The 24,261-nt window shown below is 40.3% G+C and overlaps 1 protein-coding gene across 1 annotated transcript in view; it reads left to right on the forward strand.

Moving 5' to 3' along the window:
• LOC117963077 (CD276 antigen-like) overlaps positions 1–18,678 on the forward strand; it is a 76,890-nt gene extending 58,212 nt beyond the window's left edge. The window contains exons 6-8 of the mRNA XM_058994869.1: positions 4,408–4,449; positions 7,598–7,630; positions 15,636–18,678. Of these exons, the coding sequence (XP_058850852.1) occupies positions 4,408–4,449; positions 7,598–7,620 (65 nt within the window). The 3' untranslated portion in view covers positions 7,621–7,630; positions 15,636–18,678. The remainder of the gene's footprint in view (positions 1–4,407; positions 4,450–7,597; positions 7,631–15,635) is intronic.
• Positions 18,679–24,261: the final 5,583 nt, after the last annotated feature.

A 24,261-nucleotide genomic window follows, 5' to 3' on the forward strand; every position in this document is an offset into this window, starting at 1 on the left:
TAAATAAATAAACATTCCTATTTTAATAGAATGTTCTATGTTTAATATTCATGTAATTGTTATTAACACATCCAGTATCAGAATATTTGTAATATAACTTTATTTTATATATAAACTGCCCTTCTTTAAATAACTCAGAGTCAAAGCTTGTGAATAGGACCCAGGACAGTACAACACGTTGTTGAAACATTTATTATTTTAGGCTTACTTAGAAATTGTCAGTGTTACTGTAGGGTTGTGGTATTAATTACACAGTGTAACAATTTTTTTTTTTTTTTTGGTTCCTGGGTAGTAAGTGTTATTTCCTAATTGCTTATGGCTCAAAAGTATAGAAAACGGCTATTATTCCCCACAAACTTTGCTTTTGTGACCAGGACAGTGATATTTTGAAATGTACCTATTTTCCAGAACATTCAAGATAGATTCAGTGCTGAGTAAACTTGGAGTAACTTCTAGAACTTTCTAGAACTTTCCAGTAATATAAATAGTAGTATAAATACAGGGGCCTTAAGCCCACCAGTTCAGTTTAGTTCCAGCTGCCTAAGTGGATACATATCTGCATTTTTCTGAGATGGCATCAAGGTCATAGGAGACTTCAAAATGGTGGCATTCCTGATGGGTCTCCAAGGCGGTTTTACCAAGTTTCCCTGCTATCTTTGCCTTTGGGACAGCAGGGACACCAAGGCGCACTACCACAGGCGGGACTGGCCACAGCGGACCGAGTTCTCTGTGGGGAGGAACAACGTCAAGTGGGAGCCACTGGTGGACCCCCGGAAGGTGCTGATGCCACCACTGCACATCAAATTGGGCCTTATGAAACAATTTGTCAGAGCTCTAGATAAGGAGTCGGCAGCCTTCAAGTACCTTCAAGACTTCTTCCCTAAGCTGTCTGAGGCAAAGGTCAAAGCTGGTGTCTTCGTCGGGCCACAGATAAAGAAGATCCTGGAGTGCAATGAATTCCCCAAGAAGCTCACTAGTAAGGAGAAAGCGGCTTGGAACAGCTTTGTCGCAGTGGTTCGGGGCTTCCTGGTCAATCACAAGGCCGAAAACTATGTGGAGCTGGTTGAGACTCTGGTGAAGAACTACGGCACAATGGGCTGTAGGATGTCCCTCAAAGTCCATATCCTTGATGCTCATCTTGATAAATTCAAGGAGAACATGGGAGCGTACTCGGAGGAGCAAGGCGAGCGCTTCCACCAGGATATATTGGACTTTGAACGCCGCTACCAAGGACAGTATAACAAGAACATGATGGGAGACTACATTTGGGGACTGATTCGTGAAAGTGATTTACAGTATAATCGTAAATCTCGAAAACTACTCGCTTCTAAATCTTTTGTAGTCATTTTTGTATTACTTTAGTATAAATACATGTTAATTTGGATTCATATGTTGTTTTTTTCTGACGACAAGAAAAGACACACATTCACCCGTTTTCTCATTAGAAATAGGTAAATTTCAAAATATCACTGTCCTGGTCACAAAAGCAAAGTTTGTGGGGAATAATAGCCATTTTCTATACTTTCGAGGCATAAGCAATTAGGAAATAACACTTACTACCCAGGAACAAAAATTGTGTTACATAGTGTTATAATTTGGTATATCAAATATACTAAGCCTTGTATTAATGAATAGAGAATAACAGAGACAATAACAGTGGATTTAGAATAATCGAATTACACGGTTTATTAAGTGACAATATCTATTGGTTATTGATAATACAGAAACAACACCATTATTGCAAACATATATCTCTAGACGAAATATAAGAGTCAGCTAGTTTAAATGATTACAAGATAATTGCTTAATATAAACGGGATCTCTCTCACAAGCCAGACAAGAGTTGTAGGCGTGGCAGTCAGGTCTGAGAGCTCACTGTATGGTATTCTGTTTCAGTTTATATATGCATCTTAACTACGGCAGTGCCCTTACGTGACTAATTGGCTACAGTGCTTTGTGTATCCTGCACACCCTCCTGTTTCTATTTTCTCTTTCTAAAACATGTGATATTACTAACACTCTTATGATTTACATGATCACATTCTTACCCCTGATATTCAATGAATTGCTGATTGTATTCAGAAGTATGTCCTGTGTTAGCAAATTTGTTCTTGGGTTTAAGTACACCCAGTTTAAAGCTCTTCTCCACTGTCTTTCTCCTCACATGACACACACACAACTTGATTCTTAAGAACCCTTCTTTAGTTCATTTCTCACTCTTCGAAGGCATTGATTTGTTACAAAATTGCAGGTAAAACTTTTTGTTCAACCCAGTTTTTTTGGTCAAAATCTGTAAAAATGTCTGTAGAAATTGAAATATCCTTGCTCATAAAGTGTAGGGGTCAGATATTATAGAAAAGGCTCTTTAGAAAACCTTGCCAAGATTTGACGTAGCTCAAGCAACATCTTGTGACAGCCTGTGAAACCCATCCGTTAGCTGTTCTGCAAAGCCGGCCAAGAGACACAACCCTTATGACAGCAGCAGCTGCTATTACATTCAATCAAGAGAAGGCATCTCTTTCTGTCTTAGCTGTTCCTCTAGCTTTTTGGCAATCACTTTTAAAGCATTTGTATTGTTTGAACCCAGTTTTTTCATTTAAAGTTTGAAAAACCCAACAGGAATGTCGTTCACCGCTCTAACCCTGTTACTGATCAGGAGGACTCGGGGTCAAGGATGTTCCTAACGACTGAATCCTGGAGAAAAGGGCTCAGCCTCGGAACTCTGTGCCTGCACTGGAGCGTCTGGTCAGCAGGGGTCACAAAAGCCAATGCAGATCTCCCTGTGGGTTCCTAGCTAGGACTGACAGCTTGGTGTGGGCGGGATTCAAACCACGCTTGCATTACTCAGCATGCACTCCACCCAGCAGTGCTTTACCAGGGGAGCCACTGGGGACCCCCTTATCTAGCCACATACAGTATATTAAGGCTTCTAATAGCATACAGTTTTATCAGCCACTTACGGGTTAAAAGTACTCTGTAGTTAACTTGTGGGGTATGTGGAATTAAATGTTGTAATTCTTTATTTTATTGAACTCAGTAACTTCTAGAAAAAAAGATAAATACTGATGGAATTGGTGCAAGATTTCAAGCACTTCCCAAAAGGGGAATATATCAGATTTCAAAAACAATCCAGCCAGCCTGAAGCAGAGGACACACAGCCTAGAAATGAGATTCCTGAACTCTGAGAATAAATCTGACCTGCTGTCTCAACTTTCCACAAAGTAGTTGAACGACAGGGGAGTGAGGCTCCATTTATAAGCCTCTTTGAGGCTCCCGGAGATTGCGGCTGTTTTTAAAGAGATTCTTAAAACTGACTGGAACGTAAAGTAGGTTAACTGCAGTGGATGTGTGAAAAGAATTGAGAATATATTGCTGTCTAACCCAGATGCAAATATCATAAAGGACTAATAACCAAGGCGTTCAAAAATATTACCTTCCCTTCTTTCCATAGCATTCTCACTCAATCCTTACTGTTACTGGAGTTCTCTTCTTTTCCATTTCACTCGGGAGGTACCCAGTTATCCAGCCACAACACTGAACAATCCCAAATGCATCCACGTCGATATTGTTTTGAGTAGTTTCTTTCTAGTTTTATACCATTGAAATTATATTTATCCCTTTTGTAATTGCTTGCAAATTGACCCTACACGAAAGAAAATGAATAAAGTCTTTGCACACCTAATGCTATTGCTGCTGATTTCCAGCCAGTAACACGGACGGTAACAGTAAGCAGCTGGTATGGTTTGTTTCATTTAAGTAGGGGAAAGAACATATACCAAGAGCTAATCTAATAAACGTAGATTTATAGTCCTAGTGTCTCATTTAGTACAGCGTCCCTCAAATCTTAAAGTGGTATTTTAAATTCTGAGTACATTCACTTGCTGTTCTGGGCCCTGTTTTACAATTAAGTGATTTAGTAAGCTTTAGATGTAGCCTTAAATGTGCATTAAATGTGCTATTATCATGAATATCCAACTTTATTTAAATAACTCCCTCTGTATATATCACATTTGAACTCAAAGGTATGTTCCATTTTGCTCAGTGAAAATGTGAATCTCTGTGTAAAGGAAATGAGAGATGGCATAATAAGTGAGCACATGGAGCTGCCACAGTCTTCCACACGTGTCCGTGGATGTAATACACTTACAGTATAGTGTTGGGCATATCCAGGGACACCTGGGTGGAAATCTGCAGTGAAGTCTTATGTCATAACATTTCACGTTCTTGCTGCAGAATGTGTCTAGAGAACTGTTTATTCTGTTTTGAGGACTTGCTATGGGCATTCTATTGCAGACGTCTGTTCACTAAAGTGTTCTAAAATCCCCCGCATGATACTGAGGGCTCTATTTTGTACATCTAACTGTTTGTGTTGCTGACTGGCTTGTTTATTTCTTTTGTTTTTGTCAGTTGAACAGGGGCAGGAAACTGAAGACGAAGAATCTAAAACAGGTGAGCGTTTTTCCTGTTTTTCTTTTAATTACAACATGTAAAAGCCAAGCCAAGCCAAGCGTGCCTTCATTGGTGTAATGCATTCATCTGTTTTGTTGTGGCATATCCCTGCCAGGGGTTTAAGCAGAGGTGGGCACACCTACATCATACTGCAGGTCAATATAGATAGAGAGACCGATGTGTCCAATTATGATGAAACCTGCTATGGACAAGTTATTGAGTGTATCATAATCTGTATATCAAACTTACATTTTTACAAACTTCTAGCACAGTAACATAAGGGTAGTCTTCATTTTCCCACCTTTAACCATTCTATCGGAGATGCCTTTCCCTTTACATTTGGAAACCCTATACTGGCTCCAACTAGCAGGTGCAAAGCCAGGCTTGATGAATGTTCATGGTTTGAGTAATCATACTACAAAATCACTGTTATAGAGGGGACCGAAATAGCAGCTGCACACCCCTGGTGGTCATTTTTCAGCGTTCGGGAGTCTTTTCAGAAGACCCAGTGGTTGAAAACAGCATTGGAATAGTTAGTCAGCCTGGTAAATAACGATCAAAGCAGAAACAACCATAGAGAACACCTTTTAAAGGATATACAAAATCTAAGCAATGATATATTAGGAAATATAGTCAATTCTGACTGTAATTGTTTGAGATACAGTACATTAAAACTAAATTAAGTAATCATCAGTAAAAATCAGTACAAGTTAAGAAATTGTTCCACAAACTCATTTCACTTGGACTCCCTTTCGCCACGTCAGTCATTAAAATCCTTGGCATTGCTTTCCTTAAAACCTGGGTCCCTGCAGGACGGGAGATAATTCATTTGACACCTGTGCACGTTGGTATGAAAGAAGTGGCAGAGCGATTTACATAATCAAAGATGCCACTTAAACATTTGAGACAGCTGCCTTTGTTGTGCCATCTGGCTTTTATGGATCAAACAAAGAAGGAGGCTCCGCATAAAACAAAGGGATGAAATGAACTGCATTGAACGAGCTCTGAGCCGCGCATTCCTGTGTTATCTTAATGAGCTGCCACCTTACTCTGATTGGACGCCTCCGAAAGGATAAGCAGTGGGGCTGAATTGAGGAGGCTGTCGATCGCTCCCTGGGATTCTGCAGCCAGTTTGTGACAAGCGAAGCCACCTCCGCTTTCACAGGAGACCTGGCTTCTAAGCAAACACGTTGGAGTGTGGAGTCTGAAGAGACATGCATGCGTTCCAGAGCAATGCTCCCAAGGGTTATAGCTGTAAAACCCCAAATCCTGCGAGTGTACGTTCTGACCCACTTCTTTTAGGAACAAAAGGCTCTTTTAGAGTTTGAATACCAAAAAAAAAAAAACTTCTTTCAACTTGCCTGTACAGTGGCAACAAAAAAAGGATGTTTGGACAGTTCCCCTACGTTTTAGTGTCCATGGTTTTACACAGTAGTAAGGTTTGGTTTGTACTGTAGAAGTGGTGTTGTAACTCTTGCCTTCTTGCCTGCAGCCTTGTTTTTGTCCATTACCTGTACACCCCTTTAGGAATAACACTTTATTCAGTCATTAATATTTCACACAATTGGTAGGCATAGGATCGTAATGATACATGCATTGTTCAAGTTCATCCCATACATGCTCAATTAGATTGAGATCCAGGGTTGGTGGTGGCCATGGAGATGCCTGAAGTCCCCGTCTTGTTCCTCCAACCATTTACACACAATTATAGCAGAGTGGTCTTGAAACTAGTCGTTACTGTCAGGGTAGATGTGCAGTATTGTTGGATGGACGTCATCCCCAATGATGCTTAAGCCTGGCTTTCCAGAGTAATTAAGGTACCCAGGGTGTACCAGAACATGCCCCACACCAGGGTGTACCAGAACATGCCCCACACCAGGGTGTACCAGAACATGCCCCACACCAGGGTGTACCAGAACATGCCCCACACCAGGGTGTACCAGAACATGCCCCACACCAGGGTGTACCAGAACATGCCCCACACCAGAGTATACCAGAACATGCCCCACACCAGGGTGATGCCAAATCCAATCAGGTAGAAAGGTGTAAAATACATATGTATAAAAGAGTTTAATGCTAACCAATGACCAGGGCCAATAGAAAATAGCAGAATGTTTTGTCCAAAATTGCAGGGATATTTGATCTGATCTAGCAGAAAAGTGCCGGGGGGGGGGGATGGTATTCTGGGGCAAACCTAATACTGTAAATAAATAATTGAAATACAGGAATAAAATAAAAACAATGTGGAGCAAACTAATTCTTTATAGTTAACACAGCAGGGATATATTTATATTGTTTAATATTGCATTATTGTAAACAAAATGAAAATGCAGATTCTGTAGATTATATAGAACTGTTATATGAATACTTACCATAACTGTGTGTGTGATCGGTGGTGCAGTCAGAAACGACGTGTTTACAGCTAATGCGTTAATGAACCTGAAGTCTCTTTCATTCTGAAGAATGCTCCTGTAGGAATAATATCCATTCTCTGTGGCGTGCTCTTCACACTTACCTTGGCTATTTTTAGAAGTCAACACTACACCCGTATGTTGGTTTGCAGCTGGTAATTAGACACATCAGCCCTTCCTCCCATACATCTCTGCCACCTCTGTGGTGGCAGCGGACAGTGTTGATGTAAATTAATTGGCAGCTTTTGAATTTCTGTAATTAGAGACCCAGGCTATTAGAGTAAGGCTACACAGAGTGTCCTAATGCATCGCTGTCCAGCCCCATCTAAAACAAAGCATATGATTTACTGTGAGTCAGCCATATGTCACACTGAGGTTTTACATATAGAGAGAGAAAGCCATGTATCCAGATGTGAAGAATTGTGCATAACTTGTATATTCTAGTGACAGTTCCCTGAAGCTCGAGCTGTAACCTGCTCTATTCAGACTTGATCAGTCGTTTACGGATAACATTGGCATTAGATAGGATTTCCTAACTAATGTTAGGATAGGATGAGACACTTAGGAAATTGTTGATATTGCTGATTTAGGAAATGCTTTTGTAATACAAAGTTATGAAAAATCCTAGCCATGAACGATAAGATAGGAAAGCAAGATAGGAAATTGTTCTGTAATACTGCCCCTAATTTGGTAAAAACTGTGTTAACTCTCTGCTCTCTTGTCTTTCCCTCTTTCAGCGATGCAGCCACTGAAATCATAAGAAAATGAAGGTGAGTGTTTTCTTTTGGTTTTCAACTCTACTGTAATAACTAAGGGTGTAAATCTACATTTAATACCTCAACCTTTTTATTTTGTTCATGGTGTAACCTACCATACAAATTTCCCATCATTCACAAGTATTATTCAAAAACAGTGGACATTTCCAGTTGATAAAATACTATGTTACTATTTAACCCTTTACAGCCACTTTATTACAGGACAGGACATTGTATTTTTGTTCAAACCAGTTGACTGGGCTGCGGTGTATGTGTTACTGTACAACAGGATGACTCGTCTGCAAGGCCTCAGATTCTTTAAATAAATTAGTAAAAGCTTTTTGAATAGGGCCCAGTACAAGCTCACTGTATTTCCAGTAAATAATGACGTCCAGCCTCCCCAATAATGTTTTGAACTTGGCAAGCAAAAATAGTATGCACCATAAAAAAGCATTCTTTTGACCCTTGGATAGGGGGCAGAGGTAACCTTGTAGGTCACTCAGGAAAGGTACTTGAGTGATGTTTGTGCTCCTCCTCCACTGTTGAAGCGACACAGTGCTGTGAATAAGTGCAGTGCAGGTTTGGGATGAGTCAGCCAGCTCAGCACAGATCCCCTGCCCCCGCAGTCCAGGAGATTGATGCACTGTGCTCCTCGCTGCTCCATTTGAATGACGTTGATGTACGATGGTTATACACCGGAGCTGTGTGGAGACACCCTCGTCGTCTCCCAGCTCTGGCGTCAATCAGCCAGGGTGTAACGTTTTATTAACTGCTGGCTCTCCCCCTCTGTGTGTGTGGGGGGGGGGGGCAGGACAACGACAGGCGAAATAGGTTGGTCACTCTGCACACGCCATCACCCCGGTCTAGATTCACTGAACCAGTACTGTGTGGAAAACCTTTCATTTATGGACATATTTAGGGATGCCCTGGAAAAACGTGATTATCCCTATCCTTGCTTGTCGTAAAAAAAATAGACTGAAATTATTATGGGTTATCAAGTTTTTCCACCACATCTTTTATAAAAATAGTTTCTGATGATAAAAGTTTGCCAGGACACACACCTCTTTTAAAGATGCAGACTGTTATTCACAAAGCGTAAACTTTATGAGTTATGCAGCGAACACAAGAACATTTATGAACAAGGAGAGGCCATTCAGCCCAGCAAGGCTTGTCCAGTTCCCAAAACCCCAAAACAATGATCTATTCAAGGATACCACGATAATTAGTAAGCAAGGTGTCGGAATGAGGTACAAACGGCAATAAATGACACTGAACGTGGGGCTAAAAATGTAAATAACTTGTTGAAACAAACCCATAGACTGCAGTTGATTGTCTGAGACTTGAAACGTTGATCCTGATTTCCTACTCAGCCCATTAACGGAAACTCCATTCTAATAAACTGAGTGTGTTACATTAAGTGGAACTATGAATGAGACCATAAACTGATCACTGTAGCTTTTATTAGTCGTCATAATAAAGCTGTCTGATGTTTTAAATACAGTATTAAGAAAATGATTCTTCATTGACAGTGAAGATAACAGCCTTAATACCAGGTACTGTGTGTCTTTACCTAACATTTATTCTGCTCTCTGCAGAGCTTTTTTCTTTTGATGTGTCTGTTGAGTTGTGTTAAGTTTATGTTTTATCTGCGAGTGTCCGCCTGTGCATAAAGCTATTTTTGTTTTTACCTGTTATGTGGGAGACATGAGGAATATTCTCATAATGTAAAATGAACGAGAGAGACTGGGGTACAATGCTACCTATTTCATTTGAATATATGTGTGTGTGTGTGTGTGCACATGTGTATGTGTAAGGATGGCAAACAGGAATACACTTCGATGGCAGTGTTATGGCAGGTGTAGCTAATTTGGTGTTCAAGATCAGAAAGAGTAGTGTTCGTTGTAAATCTGCAGTTCCAGCTGATTCCTGGTAATGTGGAACCCAGCACTTGTTTAATAGATGTTCTATCGTGGAAGAACCCATATTAATATTGTGCAAGTGACAAGTCCTGTAGGTACAATTAGCACAAGATAATGGCTGCCCCCCTTGAACAGAGAATTCAAATTACTTTTATTTTATCTTTCATTTTGGTTGACAGCACAGCAGAACCGATATTCACTGAGAAATAAGTGTTCTTAGTTTTCTGCTTGGGGGGCTTATCTAGTATACAGGTGGTAGAAATGGCAGGCCACTCAGGAAAGGGGATTTGAAGAGAGCAGGGGAGCACAGAACTGTTTTGACAGGTAAGCACGGTGTTTTAAAAATCCAATCAAACCTACTTGTATTTTGGTGAACTTTGTTGTGAGTACGAGGAGGTCAAATGGCTGAGTGTGTCTAAAAGAGTCACTTTCTGGGTGAAATGTTCTTTCTCATCCAGCTGCACCTTTTTGACGCTGATTTGATAAGACAGCATCACATTGTAAAACTTTACCCTGAGGGAAAGTGCTTTAATCGAATTCTTCCTTTTTTTTCTTTCTTACTAGATGTTTTTAAATGATTTCTTGTAATCCTATTACTTTTACAGTATAGATGTAGTTACAATACTTAAGTCTCAGACTGGAACACAGGGAAACAAAGCTTTAAATGATTCTTGCAGTGCTGACATCGAGATATTTTTCTGAATTATTCAGTTAAAGAACTCCCGCACCACTGGAAGGGTAGGAGGCAGTTATCATTATTGTAGACTAATCGGAGCTACAGGTGTATTATTCTAAATATTATTAGTTGAACATGAACATTTTAAAGAGCAATGCTTTCTGAAATAGATAATCATATTGTTGAATCTATTTGTGTGACGGGCAGAGGCTGGGCCCGAACCGGCGACCACGCACGCCACAAGCGAGTATCATACTGACGGGGGAATGAAGAGCTTGAGCATGTAACCTCGTCATCATACTGATGGAACGAAGAGCTTGAGCATGTAACCTCGTCATCATACTGATGGGGGAACGAATATGTAGCGCCGGTGCCTCACAACACTGGCCCCTTTTTATATTTGCTGTTTTAGAGAACCACTCAGAAACCACTCATGAACCACTCAGAAAGGTTGCAAACAACATACAATACATAGTATATATATATAAACTGTGAGGCTACTTACTTTCAGCTTGTATCAAATTTCCTATCTTGTGCTCTTTTCCATTTTGCTAATATAGTACCTTTTCTTACATTCTCTACCTAGCATTTTCACCAGTTAGCTGAGGTAAGGCAATGAGAAACCTTCCCCATCTTGTAGCTGTTAGGGAATAGGTAGAAACATAATGGAAATTCCCTCCAATTTTAAACTTTAAAAATTTTGTAGAGTTTGTACTTCTATTTTAAACTTTAAAAATTAGAAAAAGATTTGGGTCTCTGTACAGGTCTTTCTACCTGTATTGATTTCCTACCTGTTTGCCTGTGTTCAGTCACTGTTTCCCAGTGACTCATATGTTTCCAGACTCTGTACATTCCTTTGTGACATCGTCATCCATAGTGATCAAACACACAATACTGGTGAACTTAGAAATAGTAAAAGAAACATAATAAATTCAATGACAAGCGTTTTGGCCAGAATTGAAAGCACTGAAAAAGACTTCTATTCTAAACGTATTGAATTCTGGAAGTTTCTCGTGTAATAGAAGGCAGGGATGTGGTTGAATTGCACCATTGAAATATCTGGAAGGAGAGATCAGTGCATTTAATTCAATGGTAGCTTAAAAAATACCATCACAAATCTAAAACACATTTCCCATAATGTTTGGGTCTTTTGTAAAGTAAAATGAGATTACTGAGTGAGTCATACGAGGAAAGATTTAATGGAAGTATGTTGCTAGCTCTTTATTTTAAGTCACTCTTTGAGTACCTTCCTCGTGGACTTATGTTCTGTAGAGCAGAAACAACTCTTGTGAACAAATGTGTAGTCACACTCTGTAAAGATTATTTTAAGTGTCATACTCTGTTTGAAAAAACACTACAGAATTTGTGACATCTAGGGTTTTGTCTTCCCTCAGACGCACCTAATGAAGCTTAGTGAAATCTGGAGTGGCTCAAACCATTTTTTTTTCCTCAAAGAATTTGCCTTCCACTAATGAATCTCCTTCAGGGAGGCAGTCCACAGTGGACATGCTGTGCCATCAGCACTGAGCCAGTAATTAAAACCAGGAGCACAGACCTGATTTATAGGTTTCATATACAAGAAATACTGCAGAGGGCTCCAGATTTAACCTTAGGGTACACCCACAACCAAGTCACAAAGCTTGAAGTTGTCTTCATTAAGTGCAATTTATTAGCAGCCACTCGGGTCCAGTTTAAACCAGGATAAAGCCAGTCTCTCACGCCCCCCACCCTCTTGCTTATGTAATGGAAAATGTATTCTACATTGCTGAAATATCTAATAGTCAGAATTCCTTGTGCAATCAACAACTTCTTAATCATCCTAAATTTTTGTAACCACGCTCCCTTCTCAGTTTATTTTACTGTGTTTTTGTCAGTACTATGCTACTGTCCTATAGGATATTGCTGTATGATGAGTTATCTTTATCCATGTCTCATATCTTTGTTTTCTGAGTGCTATGTCTTTTACTCATTCACTCTCCCTGATCTTTCTTCCTATCTTTGACCATGGTTAGTGTTGTCATTAACTCCTGGGATTTACGAGGGACCAGTCATCCTGTAAGGAGAGCACAGTGCTTCGATTATTTCTTAAGACAAAGATTGATATTGCATGCTTGCAGGAAACTCATTTGGTTTCAAGTGATGTTGCTCGTTTTCAAAATAAACATTACAAGGTAATTGCATATTCCTCTGCTCAGAATAAACATAGAGGTGTCCTTATTCTTGCCAAGAGACAGTACCTTGAAATTCGTCCTCAAGGTAATGACTGAGGGGAGATTTTGCTATGTGACCACGCTGTTGAGTAATCTGTGTTTCCGTTCTCTATGCACCAAATATCTTAGACGCACAGTTTTTCGACCAGATGAAACATATACATTGGCCTTATTGGGGAATATCACTGTTATATTGGGATATTTCAATCAGCTATTCAATCCAGTGTTAGACACATCCCACCCTTCAGCCACACATTCTCCTAAAACTACTCAATTATTAAACAAATGTATCTCCTTTTCTTCTATCTGGTTAGACTGTTTCCTTGATGTTATTTCTTTGGAGAGATATACGACTCGGCTACACTTAGTCTTGTTTTCGTCTGAATATTATGTTGTATTAATGTGACATTTTAATTGTATTGCCTACCCCATTTCTCTATTGCCAAAGGGTGGGGAAAAGAAAGGGAAAAAATTAATAAAAATAATTGTTCACAAAAAAAAGTTGAAAAAAACTGAACATCTGGAGATAAAGTTTAAAATAAAGATGTGCCGTTTTTTATTTAATTCTAATAATAACTAAGGCCAATGTGATTTAAACGTAATCGTGTTCTTTATTAAAAATAATAAATGTAATTGCATTCCCATCGAAGTTGACAGGTCTGAAAACACCACACAGTACTATCTTTGAGAATTAATTTAGTTTAGTTGGCAGATACAGTGGAAGTCCATTTTTCTCACAAGTTATTTTGTTTGTTTTCTTCACTCTCTCTCATGGCCAGAGTAAAGCATTCAGCATTAGGTAAAGTCTGTTATTGGCAGCTGAAGGACTAATACTGGTTTAATACAAACCAAAGCAAGTTGTACAGCACCATGTGAAATGGTGTCTGTATTGTGTACGGCTGTCAGGAGTTCTGGAGGTTCCTGCTAGTCCTTGTAAATGAACACTGCCCCCTGCAACGTTATATAATGTTCAATCAAAATGTCTGTTTAAACAGGAGGTAGCTCCACTATTACATTCTGAGTGCTTGTGGAAGGGTGAGGGTATTCACTGACACGGGAGACAGAAGATTTTATTTGGAAACACCGCACAGGTGCCCAGATTTATTTATTTTTCTTATGAATTGTTTTATTTACTTTAGCCCGCAGAGGGCGCTGTTGTCCGTGGTCTGGATACTGCCGACAGTAAACCAGGACCACGGGGTTACCAACACAGGTATCCAACTCCATGCACCTTCAAGTGCTCAAAAGTAATAATGAAAACAGAAGGCGAAAGAAAAAGGTAACATAAAACACAGTAATAAAACTACAAACAAAAGTGCTGCTTATGCAGTGCCCCCACTGCCGCTAAGCCGGTCAGCACGGGTCTCCGTCCTACACTCCGCTGTGCTTATACACTGGGGTTGGCCAGGGTTCCCCGTATATCTATACATGTCCCCTCGGGTAGGTAATTATTTCTTTTACTTTGTAAATTATTTTTACAGAAGGCTGTCCCCTCAGTCGGGCTCACCTGCTCCTTATTTCACGCCGGCCTCTTCTGCCAGCGACACTGTACTTCCCCCAACATGGCCACCTGAGCGCATAACCAAGCCAGTTCTTATGGGCCGAGCAGTCTCCCAAGGCCGGCCCACCCCTCAGCCACTCAGAGAGAGGGAAAGCACACACACACTCTTCCCCACCTCTCTGTGTCATCGCCATGGCCGACAGGCAGATCCCACGAGACTGCTGCCCTCTACCTGCAGTAATACGGATGTGCCAGACAGTCAGTCCAGATCTCCCCTGTTACAGTGCTTTATAATGATGTTATGTTTTTTTGTCTGTGTTAAGGAGCTTTCACCTCTCAGTTGTAGTTGTCTGCCAAAGACGTCTGTAGCGTAGGCTAGATCAGCCAGAGTATCTTACTAGAAGCAAGACCCAGCGCCTTCTAGTGCTCTGCCACTAGGATCCAGTTTCCTTCTGCTTTGATGGCAGTACACTGCTGTGCACTAGATGGAGCTGGAGCATCCTAATATAGCACGAATGTGGCTGATCTAGCCTGCCTAACATGTCTGTGGCAGGCCACTAGAACTAAATCATCAAACCTCTGTTCAATTACCGCTCTAATAAGACTAACATGCTGCAAATTACTGACCGCTCTGATTGCAACATCAACTCATTTGCACACAGTAAATTAGCATAGTTTGTATGTAAAATCAATACAAATAAATAAATAACATCTATGATGGTAAACTGTCCAATAACATGTTAACCAGATAAATCAATAAATTATAAAACTATACAATTCTCTGGTATGTATTCCTTATCAGAAACGATGGAAAGGCCACCCTTATTATTTGATAGGTTCCTGGAATGGCTCCATTGTATTTGAGTTGCCCAATAGTGACGGATCATGAGTGCTCTTCATGTCTTAATAGTTTTTTTTTTTGATACTCTCATCAATGTTTGGCCATTCTGTAGCCCAATTATCAAAACAGCTGCCTCTCTCCCGTTCTGTGGTGTAGCGCTCCGATATGATTTCCAAGGAAATTCCATGTGTTTTATTGAAGCAGATGGAGAGGCATCGATCAAAGGAGCAGGGATGGAGCCAGGGGAATTCACACTGTTTATGAAGATGACATTGTGCCTGATGACAAACATTTGTTTTGTGTTATTTCCCTGGCTTTCACCTTCCCTGAACAAACTAAAATCCGCAAAATATTGTTATTCTGAAGCGTTGGGGGATTGTGAGGACTGGAGGTGATTTCCAATGAACCTGTACCTTTAAATACCAGTACTTGGGATCCCTGGCCTGTACAGAGTCTTCTATTCAGCGGCCCAGGTCTCTTCCATTGATCCTGCTGAGTACAAGATGCTTGTTACTGAACGTTGATTTAAAAAGCTGGTTGAGACAAAGACCGTTGTTTGTCACACTTTAGAGTTTCACAAATTGATACTAAATCAGGATACAGATGGGAATTCAGATATTTTAAAGAGGAGATATTCATCTATTCAGGGATACCACAATATTTACTAAGTAAGAGGTCTGAGTGGGATAAAAGGGGCAATACATGTCCCACCCCCATGTATTGTGTATAGCTAGAGAACTGCTTATTTAAATGTGATAAATGTTAAAGACATTCCTAGGCACAGGTTATTGAGAGTAACATGATCTGGGGGTATATTGAGGTGTCTGCCTGTCAGACAGACATTAGTTTACATATTTCTTTGTTGTTTTTCAGGTGAAAGAGAAAACATTGATGTCAGCAAAGTAAAATGGCTCCCGTTGTGCGCACCTCCTATCAGACACAGCCACACGCAACTCTTTCTGCTCAAGCATATGCCGCACACCTGGCTTTGCTGGAGGACATATTTTTAAATTTCAAGTTACAAAAAGAAAAGAAAAAAAAGATTTAGGCCTTATTTGATGTATCCCCTAAAGCTGCTGGAAGACCTACCGTCCAGGACGCCCTGCAGTGAAGAGAAGAGGAGAGGTTTTCACCCATTCTGTCCTCTACTGGATTTGAAACCAATTGCAAAACTTTGAAGAAGGGCTTCCAAAAGATCCCCATTCTCTTGATGTTTGTCATTGTGTTTGTATTTTCTGCATTGTTTTTTGTTTTTTCTGGTCTGCTCTCATTTTAAAGTGTATGGTTATTCTATTGTACTGACTGCTTATGAGATCTAAAGAAAGGGGATTGCATTCGTCAGAGACAGTGCCCTGGAATCTGGGAGGGAGAGCTGCCATGTGACATGCACCCCATTGCATAACTTCCACTCTGGGTGCTGCTGTACAACCATAACTTACATAAAGTTGCATGGACTATCATCTGGGCTGTGTAACCAGTTCAGCCATGTCAACACAGACAACATGCTGACCTTTGAATGCCAATAAACCCGAATGATGGAAAACAGCACCCCCTATGGGCCACTGTACCTACCACAATTATTGTGAAGTGACCTTTTTACTGATGAGGCCTTGAAGCCTTTGTATTTGCAAATTCTGCTTCCAATATACTACAGTAGCTATTACGATTTGTGAATAACTTCTTCACACTGATTCTAGTAAAGAATACAAAGTAGATGAGCCTGTGCACCTGTCAAACTATTTTGTGTAAAATCAAAAGCAAGCACAGCATTAAAATTCTTCCTGATCCTAGTTCCTGAGGGTTGTGGCTACCACTGGTAATTTTACAGTTTTAGGTGGGAGATAAATAAATTACAGTTAAGAGGACATTTCTAAATGAAAGTACAGTTTTAAATGGATTTTTTTTGTTTTACTTTCAAGCTAGATAATCATAGGGTTCAGACCCTCAGCATTCTAGAAAGGTATAATACTGTATACTAGGGGCACGTTTGCACTGATACAAGCCCTACAGTCATGACAGGCAGATCTGAAAAGAGTAGAATGTTCACAGTGTGCAAAGGGTAAAGGTTTTGTGAATAGAGCCCTTAACACATGTCCTGGTTGCTCTCATGCAACTCTGAAAAAAAACTGAAACCAAAATTACAGGCCATATTCTGCGAGCACTCCAGCTAGAACTTCAGTTGTCTTTCTAGTTTTATTGTGTTACAATTGTTTTATTCCTCAGAAAATATGCCTTTGAGTCAGCTAGCAATGTGAAGAAATATCCGATGCCTCCAGGAACTCAAGACCACTGGGAATCGGCCCCATTCAGTGTTTGTGCATCTCTTATTTTTAGCACTCTTTGTAAGGACATCCAATCTATTTTCGCAAACCCTCCTGCCACTGGTGTATGGTGAGCAGTCCCAGAGCACGTTCCTAGAAAATATAGATAGCATTCCCACAAATCAAACATTTCTATGTAACTTCCATATCCTCTATCCTGCTCCTGGATCAACAGCAGACTTGACTGTGGTCATCGGCCAAGACAATGCCCACTCAGAACAAACACAGGCTTGTCTGTTACATTGTGCTCTGCTGTGATCTGTGCAAACTGCGCCTCATTCACTCCGATGAAACACTTTCTACGAATTCCAGATTAGCAGTCTTGCCGTTTACTTTCCCTTCTGATCTCGTTGACACTGTCACACCTGACAGCGCATTTCAAACCACCATCCCAAATCAGTCTTTTTAGTCGGGTTGAAGTTTCATTGGATTGAAATCATGACAGTTAAGGAAAGGCTTCTACTTCAAAGCAGATAGGCCATGTCTGTTACAAAGTGTGTGGCGACTGCTTTGTGAGCATTGAATCAGGTTCTAGAAAGAGAAGGGGGGGGGGGGGGTTGCGGAAACTTTAAAGGGAGATCAGGGTTGAACCAGGATTGGATAAAAGAACAAAACTTGTTTTATAGAAAATTATGTCAAAGGATAGGATGCTGAGCAATAAGATTGCATCTGTTTTACTGGTAAATGATGACGTCAGTACGAGCAGAATCAATCATCTTTCTGGGGAGCCTCACTGTTATATGGCTTAAGGTGTATATATATATATATATATATATATGTTTAATATAAAATACTATCCAACAATACTGTCCTACAGTATACTGCAGTACATACTACAGAAAACTATATTACTATTGGACAATGCTGTCTGTTCTCTATTCTTCCTTTTTGCTGTTTCTGCTTCTGTCATTATATAGCAGGCTTCCACCCTTCTGAAAGATTGCTGTAATGACTGGTTTTAGAAAAATTGTAACAGCCCTCATTGCAACTGTGGATATGTGAGTAAATGCAAACTCACAGTTACAGAGGGGACAGAAATTACAGCTAGACATCAGAATAGTAAGCTTGGTAAATAAAGATCTATTCAAGAAGAGCAAGAGAATGGTAAGAGAACACACATCATCATTCTGGGTTTCATATGCTCCTCTGGACACTCGACATCAGATTGGAGCTACATTCCAATCACATGTTTGGAGAAAGCATGTTTCCTGGTGTAAGACATATTTATGTGTTTCCAAAAACAATTACACATTTTGTCTGTAAACAACCAGGAGAGATGACATCTCCCACTGAAGGGACAGTGCTTGGGACAGCTGTTAAAAGGGATAATTGTACTGACATGCACACACACCATGTGTTTCAGTCAATGCAATATCAATGCACTGATATGACACACACACCATGTCTATTTCAGGCAATTCAGTGACATGCATGCACACCGTGTCTGTTTCAGGCAATGCAATATCATTCCTGACTATAGCAAGAATGATTACTCTGTTGTGTAAGCTGGGTTTACCCAGTGGAAACCTTGATTTCTATCAGTTGTAACCCTCTTGTTAACATTGCCAATTTCAATTAAATCTATTTTGAAACATCTTCTTTCTTCTATCTTTCTCAATACCCTGCTTTACAATTAGTAAATATAGTAGACTTTGAAATAAAAACAAATGAACTAGGTATTCAGTAGGGTAGATGTTGGAATTATATATCCTAGCTGTTTGCAAGCTCTTCAATCCTCAAACTCAATGAATGAAAATGACCTTGTTCTGCATCCAAGCTTGTTTAGAAATGGCTTGAAATAATGTGATCAGGACTGTGCCAGCGATCAGACCCAAGACCTATAACTAGGACTGTAAAGAAACCCTTTAGTTATAGTTTCTTTTCGTACCCCTCCCTTTCCATTTTGGATGTTTCCGATCACAGTTTGTGTAACCGGTGCTGGTTCATCACCAAACAGAACATGAAAACAAGGATCTTTGTGACAACCCACAGGGGGCGCTACAACCAAACCCTTGGCCCAAACACTATTTACTCAAGCTGTAGTTATTACTATTGAAGGGGAGTTGTATTACTTATTTTGTATTGCTGTGTCCTTTAGCAATTCTGTTAGTTTGTTAAATGGTGTTTTACCACATGCAGTAAGAATGGAGCTTCCTGTCATTGTTGCATTGAGCATTGCCAAATCGAAACAGGCACTTTTACCTGGAGAGATGCTTTTGTTATTGTGTATTTCTTTACTGGTTAAATGAAAAGAACCATTTGTGACATAATAAATATCTTTCAAAAGGTTGTAGAAGTAAACTAGTGTTTCTTTTTTGTTTCTATTTTAATGTGACAGAAACCAGTAATACATCACAGAAACAGTATTAAGCCCCGATGGTTTGTGCAAATGGGTTGTCACTCACATGACTGATCAGTTTTATTTAAATGGTTATCCCAGATTGGATATGTTCCTGTACTGTAGTTATTCCACAGGTGTATAAGGATGGCACTCCATGACCATTTAGAGATGATTCTGATGTGGATTCAGAGCGTGTTTAAACCTCAATCAAACATCTGGATTCAGAGAATTACTTTCCTTGCAACAAGCCTGGAATCTCCTAAACAGTGTGGCATGATTTGGAACAGTGCAGTTTGCCTTAGTGCTGTGCATATAATGAAGTAATACACTACTACCAGTGCAACAGGTCGCCAACATTTCTGGATCAAAATAGGTTTTATGAGTGTGATTTGCCAAATATTTTGGTCGCAAGTATTTACATTATTTTGTTTAAATATAGCTGATACAGCACAAGTAAATAACATAAATAAGTAACAGAAAATGTTTTTGAAGTTCATACCGCAAGTTTTTTTTCTTTCTTGTGTAGTATGTTTTGTAATTCATTTTCTGCCACAGAATCACCATTCAGCAGTTTTTTGATTCAGCCATTTTTATCTTGTTTAGGACTGGAGGTGGAGGATGTTCCTTTGAAAAGGGGCAGGACTGACAGTGATGTAAACCAATCACATGACAAACTGAGACTAGTGCCCAGTGGTGTAAGGATGTGAGGGCAATAGTTCAATCTATTTTTGCTCCTATGATGAGGTTTTAACCAAACACAGAATTTCCAAGCACTGACACACATACACACACACACACACACACATATATATATATATATATATATATATATATATATACTTTATTTCTTTCGACATTCGTTATATGAACTGAAATATTCCCTTCTGTTCTGTTTTCTGTATGAATAGAATACTCATGAGTAAAATACACATTTCTGAACCCCAGGGCCTGAAGAGGATATATAAAAAGCTCAGTGTAATAGACAGAGCATAGTCCGGATCATAAACTCCCCTCAAAAGGAACTATATTTCTGTTTACAAAAATGCATACAAATAATCCCTAACTACCTTTGTCCAGTCATCCTTTGCAAGGAGACTCAGCCCACCCCTCACAACCATACTTCTTAAACTGAAATACAGTAAAATTAGATCCAGCGAAGGAGCAAAATGTGCTTCTGTTGTGACTGACCCACCCGACAGCATAACACATGTGGAGTGATGCAACAATTTATAGAACCTGTACTTTTAATAAGTATCTTTCACATGACAGGTGATGCGGAGGCGACACCAAGGTGACGTGAAATCCTATTTTTTGTGATTTTGCTGTGGGAACTCGGGAATTGAGCAATCAGAGAACAGCTTCAATGCAGTGTCCAGCAGGGTGAAGCAGTATCCAAAATGACGGAGGAAAAAATAGTACTTGCCTTGGAAAAATACCAAGCGCTTTATGACAAAGATCATTGCAATCATAAAGATGCAGAGATGAAATGTAATATATGGGAGTCAATTCTGAAGGAACTGGATAAGCCTGAAATGTATGATTATATTGCCATATGTTTTGAAATACCGTCAGAGAAAACACTCATAATCTCCACATCATGTTGATGAATATGTCATAGTTTTGTCAATAGCAATTTTGAATAGTTTATAGATCTGTCAGTTTTTAACTCTGTCGCGTCAGGTATGTATGGTCATGTCACTGTGTGACCGCTTGGCTGTGTGGTGTGACATCACAGACCCGGAAGTAGACAGACACAGACACAGACAGCACTGGGGTATGAATGTGCTGCTTGCACATTTTAAATAAACAAAACAAAGGGTTGAACAAAACAGAACACCTATACAAAGAAAACTGCATGATGGCCAAACAGGTCAAATAAATAATAGTGTGCTGGTGTAAACCCAGCACGGGTAGCAATTGTTATTTTATGTTTTAATTCTCTGTAACTCACGGCTCTCGTTCCACCTTTGAACACCCTCCCCGTTCAGCCGAAGCTGCTTGTTTTTATATTGTGGCAGAGGGATTAACTGGCTATCAATTACCTAGTTTATCCCCTGACCACAATCGGCACATGGTTTCTTTATTGGTGTCCACATCTCCTCCGTAGTCAAATCTTCCTTCTACCACCTTCGAAACATCTTCAAAGTCTGTCCCTACCTTTCCCTCCTGGATGCGGAAATATTTTGTCATGCATTTGTCTCCTCTCGACTTAACTATTGCAACTCTCTCTGTGGCGATCTTCTGGTACGTGCCATCAACCGACTGCAGCTAGTTCATAATGCTGCCGTCAGGATCCTTACCAGATTTAAAAAAAAACGTGAACACATCACCCCCCCATCTTGCCCAGCTGCACTGGCTACCTATAAAGTTCAGGATTACTTTCAAAATTCTCCTGCTCCCCTACAATGCCCTTCATCACACAGGTCCCGAGTACCTCTTCAACCTGCTAACCCGCTATGTCCCTGCCCGCAAGCTGAGGTCCTCCGACTCTGGCCTGCTTGTTATCCCCAAGCAAAAGTGCACCACATTTGGAGAACATCCATTTATCTTCATGGCTCCGAGTCTCTGGAACTCTCTCCCAGCCTTGGTGAGTAATGCTCCCACAGTTGCTCGCTTTAAATCAACTCCCAAGACTCACTTGTTCTCTCTTGTTTTCCATGCTCTTTAAGCCTGATATCTGTTATTAGCTGTTGTGTCTTTGCTACTTTTAACTTTTTTTACTGTATCTTGTAAAGCGCTTTGTGATGGTGGTCCACTATGAAAGGCACTATATAAAATAAAGATTGATTGATTGATATGCGTGGTCAACAGCCAGTTTGTCAATAATCACTTGCTGTTGACCACACATTCTCACAATTTTATCTGGATGGGGCATTTTAACCCCATCCGGGCTGTAAATAATACTAACAATAAAACAGAGTGTTTTAAATACACAAAACAGTACATTTTAAATAATACAACAAAATAATACATACAAACACAAAACATAAAATACACACAGGGGCAGGGAGTACCCCGTCACATGTTGCGAAAGTATCTTGTCGCCCGACGAAAAAAATCGCATTTTGTCTGGTGTGTAGCGGCCTTACCTGTACTCAAAGCTCAGGAGAGTAAGTAAATAAAAGTAGCTTTCAAGTTAAGGTGAGAGAAAGCATTCACTATCGCATTATGGGTAATCCGGATATGCAAATTTCAGCATTACAAGAGCCAATCAAAACACACAGGTGCACCTTCCCTGCTTCCTACTTTCAGTGCTCCTGTCACGCCGAGTTGCAGATCTTGGCTGGGAAAAAACTAGGGAGGTAAAAGTCAACTGGTGTTGATTTGCCTCACAGCCCCACAGAGACCCCTACTGGTCAAACTGCTTGTCCTCAAGGTTCAGTAGGTCGGCAAACATAAAGCACTAACACCAGTGTTACAACAGTAAGATAACAAAGAGCACCAGCCATTATCCAGATACATTATGTATGTATTTTTAAAGTGGCAATTATTCAACCTATTTAACAATTTCGACCTTCACTGTTTTACTCAAATTAGCATGTGTTCTACCCCTAGAATGAGCTGTTTGGAAGATAGCAGCTACAGTGCAATTCCAAACTCATTTTAATCCTGACACATCTGTAATCTCTTCCGTTCTTACTGGCTTGTCCCTGACATTATCGGTCTTTTTTTAGTGTAGAAATCACCTAAGTGAAGCACAGATTTATCTTTCAGTCCCTACATCCATCGTGTTGGACATCTCCGGGAGGTAACGTTCACACAGGTCAGAGAGGTGACTTTCAAGGAAACCAGGACAATGTCACAGAACAGCAGGCCTTTTTCCTCTGCTTTCAGCATTCCCACAACACAGCCAATGTAACGATCCAGTATGGTAACATTTTCATCAGTAACATGTATCCTCCACCACGGCAGGGAATTGAATAAACAAGTCCCTGTTGTGTATGCTGGGTTACCCAGTGGAGAGACTTTAACAAGTGAAAACCCTGATTTCTATCAGGTGTAACCCTCTTGTAACATTACCAATTTCAATTAAATCTATTTTGAAACATCTTATATCTTTCTCTTACAATCAATAGCCTGCGCCACAATTAGTCAAAATGAGCTAGGAATTCAGTAGGGTAGATGTTGGAATGATATATCCTAGCTGTTTGCAAGCTCTTCAATCCTCAAACTCAATGAATGAAAAACAACCTTGTTCTGCATCCAAGCTTGTTTAGAAGTGGCTTGAAATAATGTGATCAGGACTGAGCCAGCGATCAGACCCAAGACCTATAACTATGACTGTGCCAGTGATCAGACCCAAGACCTATAACTACGACTCTCACTGTGATCAGACCCAAGACCTATAACTACGACTCTCACTGTGATCAGACCCAAGACCTATAACTACGCTGTGCCAGCGATCAGACCAAAGACCTATAACTACGCTGTGCCAGTGATCAGACCCAAGACCTATAACTACGACTGTACCAGCGATCAGACCCAAGACCTATAACTACGATTGTGCCAGCGATCAGACTGGAGACCTATAACTACGACTGTGCCAGCGATCAGACCCAAGACCTATAACTACGACTGTGCCAGCGAACAGACCCGAGACCTATAACTACGCTGTGCCAGCGAACAGACTCGAGACCTATAAATACGACTGTGCCAGCGATCAGACCCGAGATCTATAACTACAACTCTCACTGTGATCAGACCCAAGACCTATAACTACGCTGTGCCAGCGATCAGACCAAAGACCTATAACTACGCTGTGCCAGTGATCAGACCCAAGACCTATAACTACGACTGTGCCAGTGATCAGACCCGAGACCTATAACTACGACTCTCA

This window comes from Acipenser ruthenus, chromosome 21 (genome assembly GCF_902713425.1).
Source record: "Acipenser ruthenus chromosome 21, fAciRut3.2 maternal haplotype, whole genome shotgun sequence".
Classification (NCBI taxonomy): Eukaryota; Metazoa; Chordata; class Actinopteri; order Acipenseriformes; family Acipenseridae; genus Acipenser; species Acipenser ruthenus.